Genomic DNA, 13,021 nt, shown 5'->3' on the forward strand with positions numbered 1-13,021 from the left:
CTAAATACCAGACATTAGATTGCATTTGGGTACCAAGATGATAAACATCGATTGCATCAATATAGATATAAATATGTGCAGCAATTCAGCTTGTCAAAGCTTAAAAGGATCATGCAGCACTTGGATATGTTTTAAACAACGCTCATCATACTCTAGTGATAGTAGTATTAGCATGTAGAGCCATTCCAATCACATGGTTGTTAGTAAGCATAAACTTGGCCAGTGTCCAGTATTTGCATGCAGGCTTGGCATTCACTGTACAGCACATTAGGTTAGTTAAGTGTTCATCAGACGTTAGGCTGACAGCCTTTACAAGGCATAATAACATGCAGCAGCAGTCGTGGTATAAGCACTTAATTTGAATCAGGCAGTCAGTGATTGCTTGAGCGGGCAGCACTGCCCTACTTGGGCTCGCTCGCCGCAATCCTAGATTTGCCGTAAGGAGTGCGTACTCACGCTTCCAGAGGCGCCCGCTGACTGTGTGCACGGGTAGGGGGTCCCCTGTGGATAGGTACTCTTCGTCCCGCGATCAATCGGCATTCAAACAGCTGCTCAGCGGAGATCAGCGAACAATAGGCTATAATCAGCAACTGTTCAAAGCAGCCAATAGACTTTATCTTAAATTTAGTTTGCCAAAGAGGTTTGTAATTGCTGGTGGATGGCTGGATCCTGTACAAGCTTATATGAAATTGTAGGAAATGAAAGTGTTACGGCACATACAGTGAAGCATACCGTCAATGAAAAGTATGCTTCAGTGAACGTTAGATTGCACTGCACTGGGCGCGCTGTGAATGTCACATACTTTTTTCATTGCAGTGCGTTTTTCCGTAATTTGATGCACCCGTTACATCGCACTGTGAACGTAGCCTAAGGGCAGAGGATCGACATGGAAGTCTAGAAATCTAGCACCTTTTGTTTAGAAAAAGGTGCTAGAAAAAGATCAGGATTAGACACTTCGTATTTCTGATTTCCTGTTATATATGCTGCAGATTTGTCTGATCATACGCTTCATATTGTAGTAATTCTCCATCAAGAACACAAATCTACAAGCAAATATACCGCAGAAACCAAAACTTGTTTTTCAAACAGTTCATTTAGATTTTATTAATTATTTTATCTTGAGTAAGTATGATAGAAAAAATATATATATTGTTAATTATTAATAAAAAAAATGTACTTTCAAATCGTTAAGATTGTAAGCTCACAGAAACAAAGCAATCTCCATTTTTTTCCCAGTAATTGCAGATGTTGTCTTTAATATATATTATTTAGACAGTGTAAGTGCATTTGTTATTGTAAGATTTATGTTGTACCCCACCTGGGTATAATGTACCCGTGTTTGTATCTTACTTTATACAGCAGAACACCATGAGATGGCACTGTATAAATCAGTAATTATAATTGTTTTCTAGTCACCATGCCATAAAAAATACTTTTTCGTTCTGCTGTGGTGTTACATTATGAGCAATGTCAGAAAATCTGCCTAATGACAATGACATTGTTAATGTTTACACATGTCTGCGGCATCGGATTCTTGATCATTTTGTTTTGTTTTCTGAGATCAAGCCACAATGTATCAATATTACAGATGGCATAATATGAAAGGCATCAGAGAAAACTGCTTTAAGAGCTTTATTTAATTCAAAATCTTTAAATGGCAGAAAACAAAAGAGGCTTCAAAACAAAAGCAGAGGATGGTATGAGGCTCTGCATGAGATGGGTGCGCCAAGTGTGTTTTTATCTGCCATCATATTGCACGTTTCTCTGTAGTCCTGAGCAGTGTTAATTCAAGGTAAATGACTTTCACTGCCTGTCATAGCTTTCCTCCTCGATTGGATCTGCTGTGAAATGAATTCCCAGAATGAGATCCTAGCGTACACCTTACTGTCAGCCTGTCTGTGTGCTTGTCACCTGACTGCAATCCTTTCTCAGCTCTCTGTGTAATGTTTCCCTCTATAAAGAATGACACCACTGTAGTGCTTTCCAGAGTGTGGGACGTGTGCCAGTGGTCGTGCTCATCCTCACTGGAGATATGCCGGAGAGCTGAGGATTTATCGAGAGGATGGGCTTGTGGGAGGATAGGCGCTCTCTAGTGTTTGCTGATTATGGCAGGAAGGTCTAGCCTGCAGTGGCAGGTTAGTGTACTGGTTAATAGGAAACGCAGGAGACCAGGGTTCGAAACTCTGCGCCTCCTGGTCAGTAAGCCAGCACCTATTCAGTGGGAGAGATCTTGGGCAAGATTCCCTAACACTGCTACTGCCTATAGAGCGCACCCTAGTGGCTGCAGTTCTGGTGCTTCCACCTGGAGAAAATCATGATATAAATGTTCTGTATGTGTGTGACTAGAGATTGCAAAGCACTCTGAAAAGCGCTAACGCTAACACCAAGCACTTTCTGGAGCATTTTCATGGAATGGAATTTTGGACCCTGCATTCCCTGAATTAAGTTGCTCAGAACGTGCTGCGGGTACCGTGATTGCAATTTTGGCAATTGCAATCGCTCCTGTGGTATCACGACCGTTGAGTTACATTAGTGGAGCTAATTTTAAATCACCGGCGCTTCCTAGAAAGTGCTAATCGGAGCTGTAAGCACTCTAGTGGACCCAGGGTCGAACAGTCCTTTGCTGTTTTTCACATATAATCTCCCATTTCAGGGGTAGGGAACCTTGGCTCTACCTTGGATAAAACTACAAATCCCAGCATGCATTTGCCTTTATTAATCATGACTGTGGCTGTCAGACTCCTGCAATGCATTGTGGGTCTTGTGGTTCCAAAACAGCAGGAGAGCAGGAACCTGTCCTATTTAGTGGTGGTATGTGTTTAAGGTTAGGTTGAGGGATTGGAAGCTTCTACATCTTTGTCTCTTGAAACAATCTTGACTATATGCCGCATGTCCATCCATTGGAGAAGTGGCCTCGGACTTGAAGACACACTTCTGTGTACTTCAGTTAAAATTAAGCTATTTTGATAAATTAAACATCATATAAAAATAAGAAATGTGTCCAAATTCCCAAATGATCAATTTAAATTTTTTAGCACTCTGCGCTTTTCTTAAAATAAATGAAAAAGCTTTGCTCCCAATGGCAAGAGAGTTCTAATGCTAATATCCATAGAGTGCAAGTAAGAGAAAAAGAAAGACAAAAAAAGTATGCTATTTAATAGGCTAAAACTGAACAGGTTCTACCTGATGCAAGAACATTTTACATTTGCCAAATGAAGCCAGCAGGTGGAACAACAAATTGGTTTTAGGCCTCTTGCACACTACATGTGAATCTGATTTGCGATTTTGACTCGATTCTACGTGTGATACCAATTTGCGATTTTTAATCGGTACTGCACTTTGCGTTTTTTCTGCATTTTTCTTTTTTTTTCGATAGCATCTAGGAAAAATCGGAATCGCAAATCAGAATCGCAAATCGGAATCGCAAATCGGATTTGCAGTGTGCAGGAGGCCTTAGAACTGGTTTTCTTAGCCAAGTAGCCGTGCAGACTGTATTTCCTTTATTGTTGGAGAGAGTGGCTCCAGGCACGCAGCTACTTCTCAGCTTTGCTTTTTTTAGTACCTATGTGGATTTGCAAACTGTGTAACATGGCTGCACCCTGAGTAAAACGTTGCTTTTTAAATCCGAATTGTTAAACAAATCTCATAGTCTTAGTATAAAATCAGATGCAATCCGTGCCACTGTTTTTTGTTTTTTTTATCTAATGTACAGCTAAAATGTATATAGATTAAAAAATCCTATTTGCAATTGATGATAAATAAAAAAAAAGAATATTGTGTGCGATTCAAAGTAACCACACAGATGCTGTCTTTCAATCTGCAACCTGGCCTATAAAATTGCAGTTGTTACATTCTTCTTTACTTTAGCAATACCTTTTACTATTCATAAACAATAGCGATGAATGGTAAGCTCTGGCCACCAATTACAAATAATATTTCATTTCTCCTACCACCTGAAATTGGAGATGGCTACCGTGAGAAGTCTACCTTAAAAATCACCCATTTTTTCACCCTAAATAAAGATAATTCACGATTATTCAGTAAGGTAGTGTGACTAGTATAATCCCACCACAGAAAATCCAGAATTATTTTTCCTTCGTGCCTGAGAATTGTAAGTGCAATCTGATTGGTTGCTATAGGTTACCACACTTTGCATTTCATTTTTGCACTACACCAAATCAGCCCATTTCTGTAGCGCTGACAGCTGCAGAGAATGAGTAGGTTCGATGCTTAGTACACCTTATGTGGGTGGCTGTCTGAAGCCCTTTTTATGCTATAAAAAAAGGCAACAAGATTTGGAGTCCTGTAGTCAAATATTAATGAAGTCATAGGGAATGTTATAGACAGACAATGTCAGCACCTTCATTTTCCACTTCCCTATTCACAGCCTAGACAGATACTTGATTCTAGATAAAACCCCTAGAGGTCTACTGCAAATTCTTTTTCAATACAACCAGATCATTGCAGATAATTGTATTACACAGGGTATTGATCCGAGATCGCCGTTCACCGGAAGCCTGTGTGTATATATGGCTTTTTCAAGATATATTTTTTTTTCTATTTGCTGTTGTTTTACAAAACATATTATAACCTTTTTCTATTTATTGTTCGCACATCCTATGAGTGTGCTTTTGTGCGATTCACCTGTAAAGAAAAGCAAGGTGGAAACATCAGAGAAATTACCTCTTTACAACAATCTATTGATCACTTTAAATCAAAGAAGTATGTTTGACATGAGATTACCTGCCAGTTTGAACATTAGGTACACTATGTTATAGCTCGGGGCAGTTGTAAGTCTGCCAAAGGGATTGTAAATAAAGCATGCAGCTGCTAGTGCCTCTGGCCTGGGATCAACTAGAGCTCAAGTCCGGGGCATAGGTAAACCTAAACCAATTTAACCCTTCCTTTTCAGCCTGCCTGCTTTTACATACAGGTGCTTCTCTGGACCTGAAGCTAATATGTTTCCTATTCTTTATCTCTTGGGAGTATTTTTATTACGTTTCAGTTTCTTCCTTTCTTCATTGTTAATTCCCTAAATATATTTTATAATAGGATTGCTATGCATATTTTTGTTTAACATTTTTTTTTGTACTGCTCATTAGGCAAGGAAGGGGTAATGTTAAGATCCTATTTATTTTATTTTTTTCTTTTAATTATTGATTTTTTTAAACACATTTAACTAGTCATTCATGATAATTAAACTATTATTGATTTAATTGTACATGATACTTTTTCAAATTTGTTTTTTTTTTACAGGTTTAAATTTCTAATCACGTAAATATTCTATTGATTTATTTAACATTTCATTTCCATGTTAAAGAACATTGACTACTTAATATCTGCATATTACATTTTTTAAATAGGTCATCTAATTTAGGGTTGTGTATTAATATTTTTTAATGTCTGCCTAGGTGTGAAATAAATTGCTGTGCACTTGTTTATTTTCTAGTTATACAAGGATTCCAAGGAGCAGTCACATAGTCACATCATTGAAAATATTCAGCCACAGCAACGTTTAAAGGATGTCCTGTTTCTTAAGGGCATCAGATGCCATTTTTTCCTGCAACCTAAATTGAGTAGCTAGCACAGAAGAGGCACACTTCCCTTTGCAGACAGTGTGTGTGTGTGTGTGTGTGTGTGTGTGTGTGTGTGTGTGTGTGTGTGTGTGTGTGTGTGTGTATATATATATATATATATATATATATATATATATATATATACAATCATTTCTTTGCACAGATTTGTGTATTTGCCATTTGGACATTTTTTTTATATGTGAATTACATATGTATAATATATGTATATGTATAGTATATATAATTTATATGTTGTTTCTTGTGTCTTTTTGTACCTTTTTGTTATACATGCATGTATTCATTGGCAATTTAATGTTTGCAAATGCACGCATGTTATGAAATAGACACATGCACACACCATATACCATATATTAATGATATAACTTATATGTTGTTGTCTCATGTGCCTTTTTGTACCTTTTTGTTATGCATGCATGTATTCATTTGCAATGAAATGTTTGCAAATGCATGCATATTATAAAACAGACACATGCACACACCATATAACATATATTAATGCACACATCATACATGTAACGTATGCATGTATAATACTACAATTTCCTGCTGTGCAATTGAGGGAAAGTGATTGCTTTCCAGGGCTTACTGATTTCTCCATAAGCTGATACACACCTGGTAAAGGGAACAAAATGTTGCCTCATCTAAAACATTCAAGGCTTGACACTTACAAAGCCAAAAACATTGCTTTAGAGTGAGGGGGGAAAAAAAGCTGATTTACTGTGTGATTACATTTCCTTTATTGGGTAATGGCAGCACTCCCCCTCTCCCCTTTCCCCTTTAGTGAGATTTTGTTTTACAGCCTGGAGGGTTTATCTTAGATTTTGAAAGGAGTCTCACTTGAAGTTGTTCATTAGATTGCGTCCGTATTTCAACACGTGTTGAAATTATTAAACGTTCCACTCATTTGCTCAAAGAGATGCAGATGTACTTGGGACTTAACCCTTTCACAACCAACTGGGACCTGCTGCAGAGTGCATTACAACAGATGGTGGTGTAATAGTGCCAAGACCTAAGTCCATGTGATGGTTAAGAGAGAAATTTTGAATGAAGCTTGCTTACTGTCACATATTGACTATTTCATAATGTGTGATTTTTGCTCTTGGTAGAACTATAATAATTTTATTTTTTGTGAACTGGGATTTTTTTTAAATGCATTTTGTCTTTTACCTACCGTACTTTTTTTTTTAAATAAAGAGGTAAAATGACATTAATCTCTGTTCAAGTAAAAATGTTTAAATGTCTCCTACACACATACAATATGTTTATGCAGGCACGCAGCACTGGAACTGAGCAGTAAAATAAAAATGGCACATATTGTCGGCAGATGTATCAAAATGTCTGCATTGTGCGCTAATCGAGGAAGTTAATGTAATGATTCACAAATTAAGCTAATTGAGCTGATTAATTAGTTGCAGCAGCCCTGCATATAATTGCTGAAATGAACTAATTAATTAGCGCAAAACCACCCACTTTTTGCTATCGCTCCTACCATTAACAAACACGTTTGTACAATACTAAATTACTTCTTGATATCTTATGAATATTTTTGAGAAATAGATTTATGCTTTTTGCATTTTTGTATATATTTTTTTTACTGCAGTGGCTTTGTTTCTTTGTGTACTTTTAAAGGGCTCACTCTAAATGAGATTTTAGTTTATATTAATAACCAGGAATCTCCAAGGGTATAAAGGAAGTTTGCCACCTCTGCCATTGATTCTGTTGTGACTCTTTTTTTTCCCATTGATATAATATCTAACCTTTTAAAATGTGATCAGTGATGCCACATGATAAATCTTTAAGATACATAAAGTGTGCTTCTGTTCAGTGGCAGATGTTTCAGATATGCAGCTATATGATATCCACCTTTGCAAGACAGATGATGATAATTCACTGAGTTAAGATGCTTGTCTCACACCTTCAGGCAAGTTCAGTAAAAAAAAAAAGTATGGCCTTTTGGATCAATATCAAAGTGTTTAGCACATTCATACAGCATGCAGGCTTAAACCACGATTCAAAGTCAATTTTGGAAATCTGCAATTAACAGTAATTTATAGCATGTTTTGCTTATGTGTACATTTACACTAGCATGTTTACCTTAACTTTGTGTATTTATATGAGCATATAGAGTAGCACCGTAAATGATTTTCATAAGCAAAACATATATATATATATATATATATATATATATATATATATATATAACATCATACATGTTAACACATGCATATGTGTGTCTAGATCATGTTAACACGTACGTAATAAAGTAACAGAGGCGCCAGTAGAATAAAAAAAGGACCGTTTTAAAATCGGTAAGACACGGGGGGCAAGGGTGGACTTACCTCCCCAATCATTCAAACAATACCACTGTGATCAAATGTACAAAAAGCATTTAATCTGTACTCCAAAAACCAAACAATTGCAACGCGTTTCGCGGGTCTCAAGCCCGCTTCCTCAGGCAAAATACAAGACAAGGAGCAGCTCAGCTGTATGTAGTCGGAGCAGGGCGCCTCCTTGTCTTGTATTTTGCCTGAGGAAGCGGGCTTGAGACCCGCGAAACGCGTTGCAATTGTTTGGTTTTTGGAGTACAGATTAAATGCTTTTTATACATTTGATCACAGTGGTATTGTTTGAATGATTGGGGAGGTAAGTCCACCCTTGCCCCCCGTGTCTTACCGATTTTAAAACGGTCCTTTTTTTATTCTACTGGCGCCTCTGTTACTTTATTACATATTGTTATCCACCCGGTGGATGGGTGTGGACACCCACTCTATTTTTCTACTACAGAGAGCGACTTCTTAACCTGAGTGGGGACAGGGTTAATATCCCCATATGCGTCCATAGTGGTTGCCTGAATTTCGGCAACCCATGTTTGTGAGTATATATCTCTCATTTTTTTACTTAAACCACATCCATCATCAATAATACACTATTGGGGGCTCCCGTCTCAATTTTTTGTCTCCTTACATGTTAACACGTACGTTTGCATATATATGTTTTTACATAAGAAACCATGATATTTTATAAGTAAATCTGTGTGTCTAAAATGTGCATATGTGTTTAAATATATATTTATTATATATATATATATATATATATATATATATATATATATATATATATATATATATATATATATATATATATATATATATATATATCATACATATGCGCATACAGATACTGTGTACATTGAAGGCAGAATCAATGTACATGTTTAAAGTGCATACATATTCAGTGTTCCCTGATACAGACATACACATTTTTGTTTTATTTCCTGTGGTAGATGTACTAAATTATATATTTATTTTTTTTAATAAAGCTAGCCATGAAGAAACGGGCAATATTTGTATTTGATGGGCAGCAAGCTTCTTATTCAAATTGTCTCCACATATCATTTTGGACTGCGGTCAACAAAGAACAAAGGGAAATGTCTTTGTCTAAAAATCGCTTTTTTCAGAGGGGAAAAAAAAAGACCTGCTAGTGTCTGCTCTATTTGTGTTTTGGTCTGGTTATTGAGCGCCATCTATTGGTTGACCTTGAAATGACTGTCAGTAGTTTAAAACGACCATGGTAATATGTCTAAATAAATGGACTTGGAGGAAAATACAAGATGTGCTGGGTTTTATGCAGAGTGCGAGGCTGTTGTTAAGTTTAAAACAGATCCACAAGCTATTGTTTGAAGTAATCAGCATAGCAATAGTAATGATAATGATGCAGGGAATGTGGTGTATACGGTTTAATTTTGCAAATAGTTAAAGCATTGAAGGATTTACGGAAATATGAACAATTAATTATTAAGGTACAAACACTAAAAGTTTTCAAAAGGCTATCTTTTGAAAACTTAACCCGAGCAAAAAGTTTAAGTAAAATCATATGTAGGATGTTCACCCTTTACTTCTTGTATGCCTTACTTTCTTCCATTTTTTTTTCATTTTTTTTCTTGCTTCCTTGCTATCCTTTAGCACAAGAACTTGCCAGTCAAGAAGAAAAACTTCTTCTACTGGAATCCAGCTTGAAAGCAACTCAAGAGCAGCTAAGCGAGCAAATAGCAGAGACTGTTCGCCAGGAACAGAACAGCAGAAAATGCCAGACAGACCTGAAGATCCTTAAAGAAAGACTCGCAGCTTCGGAGGAAGAAAATAGTGAATGCAAGTGAGTAGTGACCAACATTATTAGGCAAGCTAGGTCCCTGTCATCAACTGGTTTGTGCATTACACCTTTAATGATGCTCATCTCTGCTGATTGTCCACATTTTGCTGTATCTCTATGTTCATATTCATTACACACAGATTCCTTTTCTCAGCATTAAAGGATCGCCTTTCTTTTTTAGCGTGTTACAGGAAACAAGGTGTCGGCGTTTCTTTTAGAAGTCTTCCATGGCACTGCGGCGGGGCAAAAGTCTTAATTTTCCAACACTGAAGAGTACAAAGGTTACATATGGCTCTTGTTGTCTCCTCTTTGTCGTCAGAGTAGCTGACTCGAAGCAGGATGGTACCAAATTATGCTGAATGCTCTGATTACATTTCTTTCCTGTTACTTCACTTAAGGAAGGCTGCTAAAAATAACCACCATATTGAACTGAATCTTTGATAAGAGCTCAGTATGCTAGGTAGAGGCCCCTGGTCACTCTCAGTGCTCTTGTTACAAAGATGCATTATTTAGCTATCAATTATTTTAGTGCTCCGAGGGATGACATGAGCCAAAGTTAAGGGTTTAAAGATGCTCAATATATGTTATGATCATTTAATTAAAATCTCATAAATTATTAAAATAATTTTGCTATTTATGCTCATGCATATTAATACAGTCTGAACGAAAATGTTTTCCCTATTAAACCTTCAAGGTTGTCTTTTTATGTCCAGATAGTTCATCTGCAGCAGATGTGTGTATAAAACTTAATTGCACCTTACCATGATTGACAAGTTGCACAACTTCATTACGTGTTTTTCTTTGAGTCTAGGGTGATGTTTTGTCAGAATCTGTGAATTTGTGTACCTCACCGTACTGGAATAATGTTTGTATGAGGCTGCCCCATGATCCAAGTTTTTTTTTTGTTAGTGAGGTAGAGGAATAATTTGATTCTGAGTATAAAGTACAGCAGAAGTTTCAAATTGCCTCACCAAGTCTTGCAAACTGGTACTAGTTAGCCACATGACCAACATGTGGGTATTGGATTTACTTATTTGACTGAACGTACGATGTGACACCTTGCATAGTCATAATATGTGACGTGAGTTGTTTTGGAACAAGAAGTTTAGGTCCAGTGAATAAAACCTAGGTCATGCATTTTACAAAGCACTTAAATTAAGCTCCGCCACTGCTCCTTAAAGTGCTTTCAAAGTATTTGAAGCTGACCTCCTACAGTGCAAAGGATGATGTCCCTCTCGTTCATACAAGTCTAAGCCTCAAATGGCCCTGCAAAAAAAATATTTTTTTTATTTTTAGCAGAAGCAGTATTAGTATTATTGATTGTAGTAGTATTATAGAAAGGGGGGGCCGTTTTCAAAAATATTTTCAGAAGCAAAAATGTAACACCTTGCAAGGTAGAAGACTGTGCAGTATATGACCTATATTATTATAATTGATGTCAATTATTCATGCAGTTAAGTGCAAAACATTCCAAAGTCATACATATCCTTCCAAGATAGATATCAGTAATTGGCAAACAGAATTTAAATTCACCCTTTTGTTGTATCAGGTGCTCTGGTGTTCTAGAATCATAATTATTCTAAAAATGTGACCTTATTATCGGTCAGAGATGGGATATTTTACGTTTTGATAATGGCACAATCAGATGGTTTAATTTTTGTGCTTTACGATATAATTTATTTAGTTGTTTTTATTTGTTTACTAAAAAAACAAAAACAAATTAGTATATATAAACAAAAATAATTGAGGACACAAGTATAAAACTGAATTATTTTTGTATACTGGTATATGCCACATTTGAACATGAAAACATCATTTAACTTTTTCAGCAAGAAAAAGTTGGCTTTTAATATCATGATGCATGTGCTTTTTATTTTATTGAGCCACCGCTTAATGAGCAGTCCAGTGTATAGACAGGGGAAAAAAAAAGAATCCCAGTTCAGACCTGCTCCATGTAAAATACTTGTCCAAAGCTTCTTGTGGGCGGCTGGAAATCGTAATAATTTGTTGCATCGATTTTTGTGCGGCTGTGCAGCTGAGGTCCCCAGTGAATAGATAAGAATAGACATTTTATTGATTCACTTTTCATAGTTATATTTGCAAGGTTCTATTGCAAAATTATTTAGACTTTTAAACTCTGAACTGAGGCATTATGAAAATGTGATTTTTCTGCCTAATCATATTACTACTTAAAGGTAAAAATTTGGACTAAATATCAAGTTTAAATATTGATCTATTTGTCTTACATCCCCTGCTTGCAAAAAAAATATATATATTGCACGGTTTTTGCTTGCAGTATGTATTTAATAGTTGACATTGCAGCCCTAAGCCTATAATTTATATATATATATATATATATATATATATATATATATATATATATATATATATATATATATATATATATATATATATATATATATATTATTATAGTGTATTTTAACTGCATATTTTTTATTGTACAGCATTTCAGAACATGTAGAATACGGAAGCCTTTCCTTTGAGCTCTTGTTTAACAGGATTAAGTAAACTCTGCTTGCTTGAAATAGCCTTCTATAATCTGAGTATTTTTATGGCCACTTTATGCGTCCAGAACTGCTTTATGCGCACAAGATGCACTTGAAATCTGTAAACCTTTGAGAAAAATCCAATTGTTATGGTAACTTTCAAGATGAGGATAAAATGGAAATATCCTCAGTTGTTGCATAAAAGACACACATAATTAGGAAGAAAAACTATCTGATTTTATTATTTATTGATTAAGCTGATCAAATGTTGTGTACAGTTGTATGGTAGGCAGCTGGTAGCTTGATTGTTCCCTGTCAGTATATAGGTATCCTTTCTATCTAGTGGCTGCATGTAGATAGACTTCATGATTTTTTTTAAAGTGTACCCGAGGATATACTGTATGTGACATGTTGAGATAAACGTGTGTATGTACAGTGCAAAACATATTAATAACCAGGATGTTTTATATGTTTTATTTTGCTGCCTGAAAGAGTTAATCTATAGGCATGGATGTGGCAACTTCTGTCTTGTCAGTACCTTGTTAGCAATATAGTAAGTATCACTGATAAGCAAATTACAGCCAAAAAAGTTTTACTTGCAGAATACAACTTCTGAGGGTAGAAAAGGTCAATAGTTAATGTATTTTAACTCTGGGACACTTAATAAGCTGCCACTGATTAGAGACCTTAAAACATTCAACCTACTTTGCAAATGTTGAAAGGACTACTAAAGTGAGAAGTATATGGAGGTTGCCCTATTTATTTATT

General features: G+C 35.9%; 1 protein-coding gene across 7 annotated transcripts in view; it reads left to right on the forward strand.

Annotated features, from left to right (window-relative positions):
* LOC137518990 (polyamine-modulated factor 1-binding protein 1-like) overlaps positions 1-13,021 on the forward strand; it is a 539,976-nt gene that overhangs the window by 177,312 nt on the left and 349,643 nt on the right. For all 7 annotated transcript variants that reach the window (XM_068237518.1, XM_068237520.1, XM_068237522.1 and 4 more), the window contains one exon: positions 9,560-9,749. In XM_068237518.1, the coding sequence (XP_068093619.1) occupies positions 9,560-9,749 (190 nt within the window). The remainder of the gene's footprint in view (positions 1-9,559; positions 9,750-13,021) is intronic.

Source organism: Hyperolius riggenbachi, chromosome 5 (genome assembly GCF_040937935.1).
Source record: "Hyperolius riggenbachi isolate aHypRig1 chromosome 5, aHypRig1.pri, whole genome shotgun sequence".
Classification (NCBI taxonomy): domain Eukaryota; kingdom Metazoa; phylum Chordata; class Amphibia; order Anura; family Hyperoliidae; genus Hyperolius; species Hyperolius riggenbachi.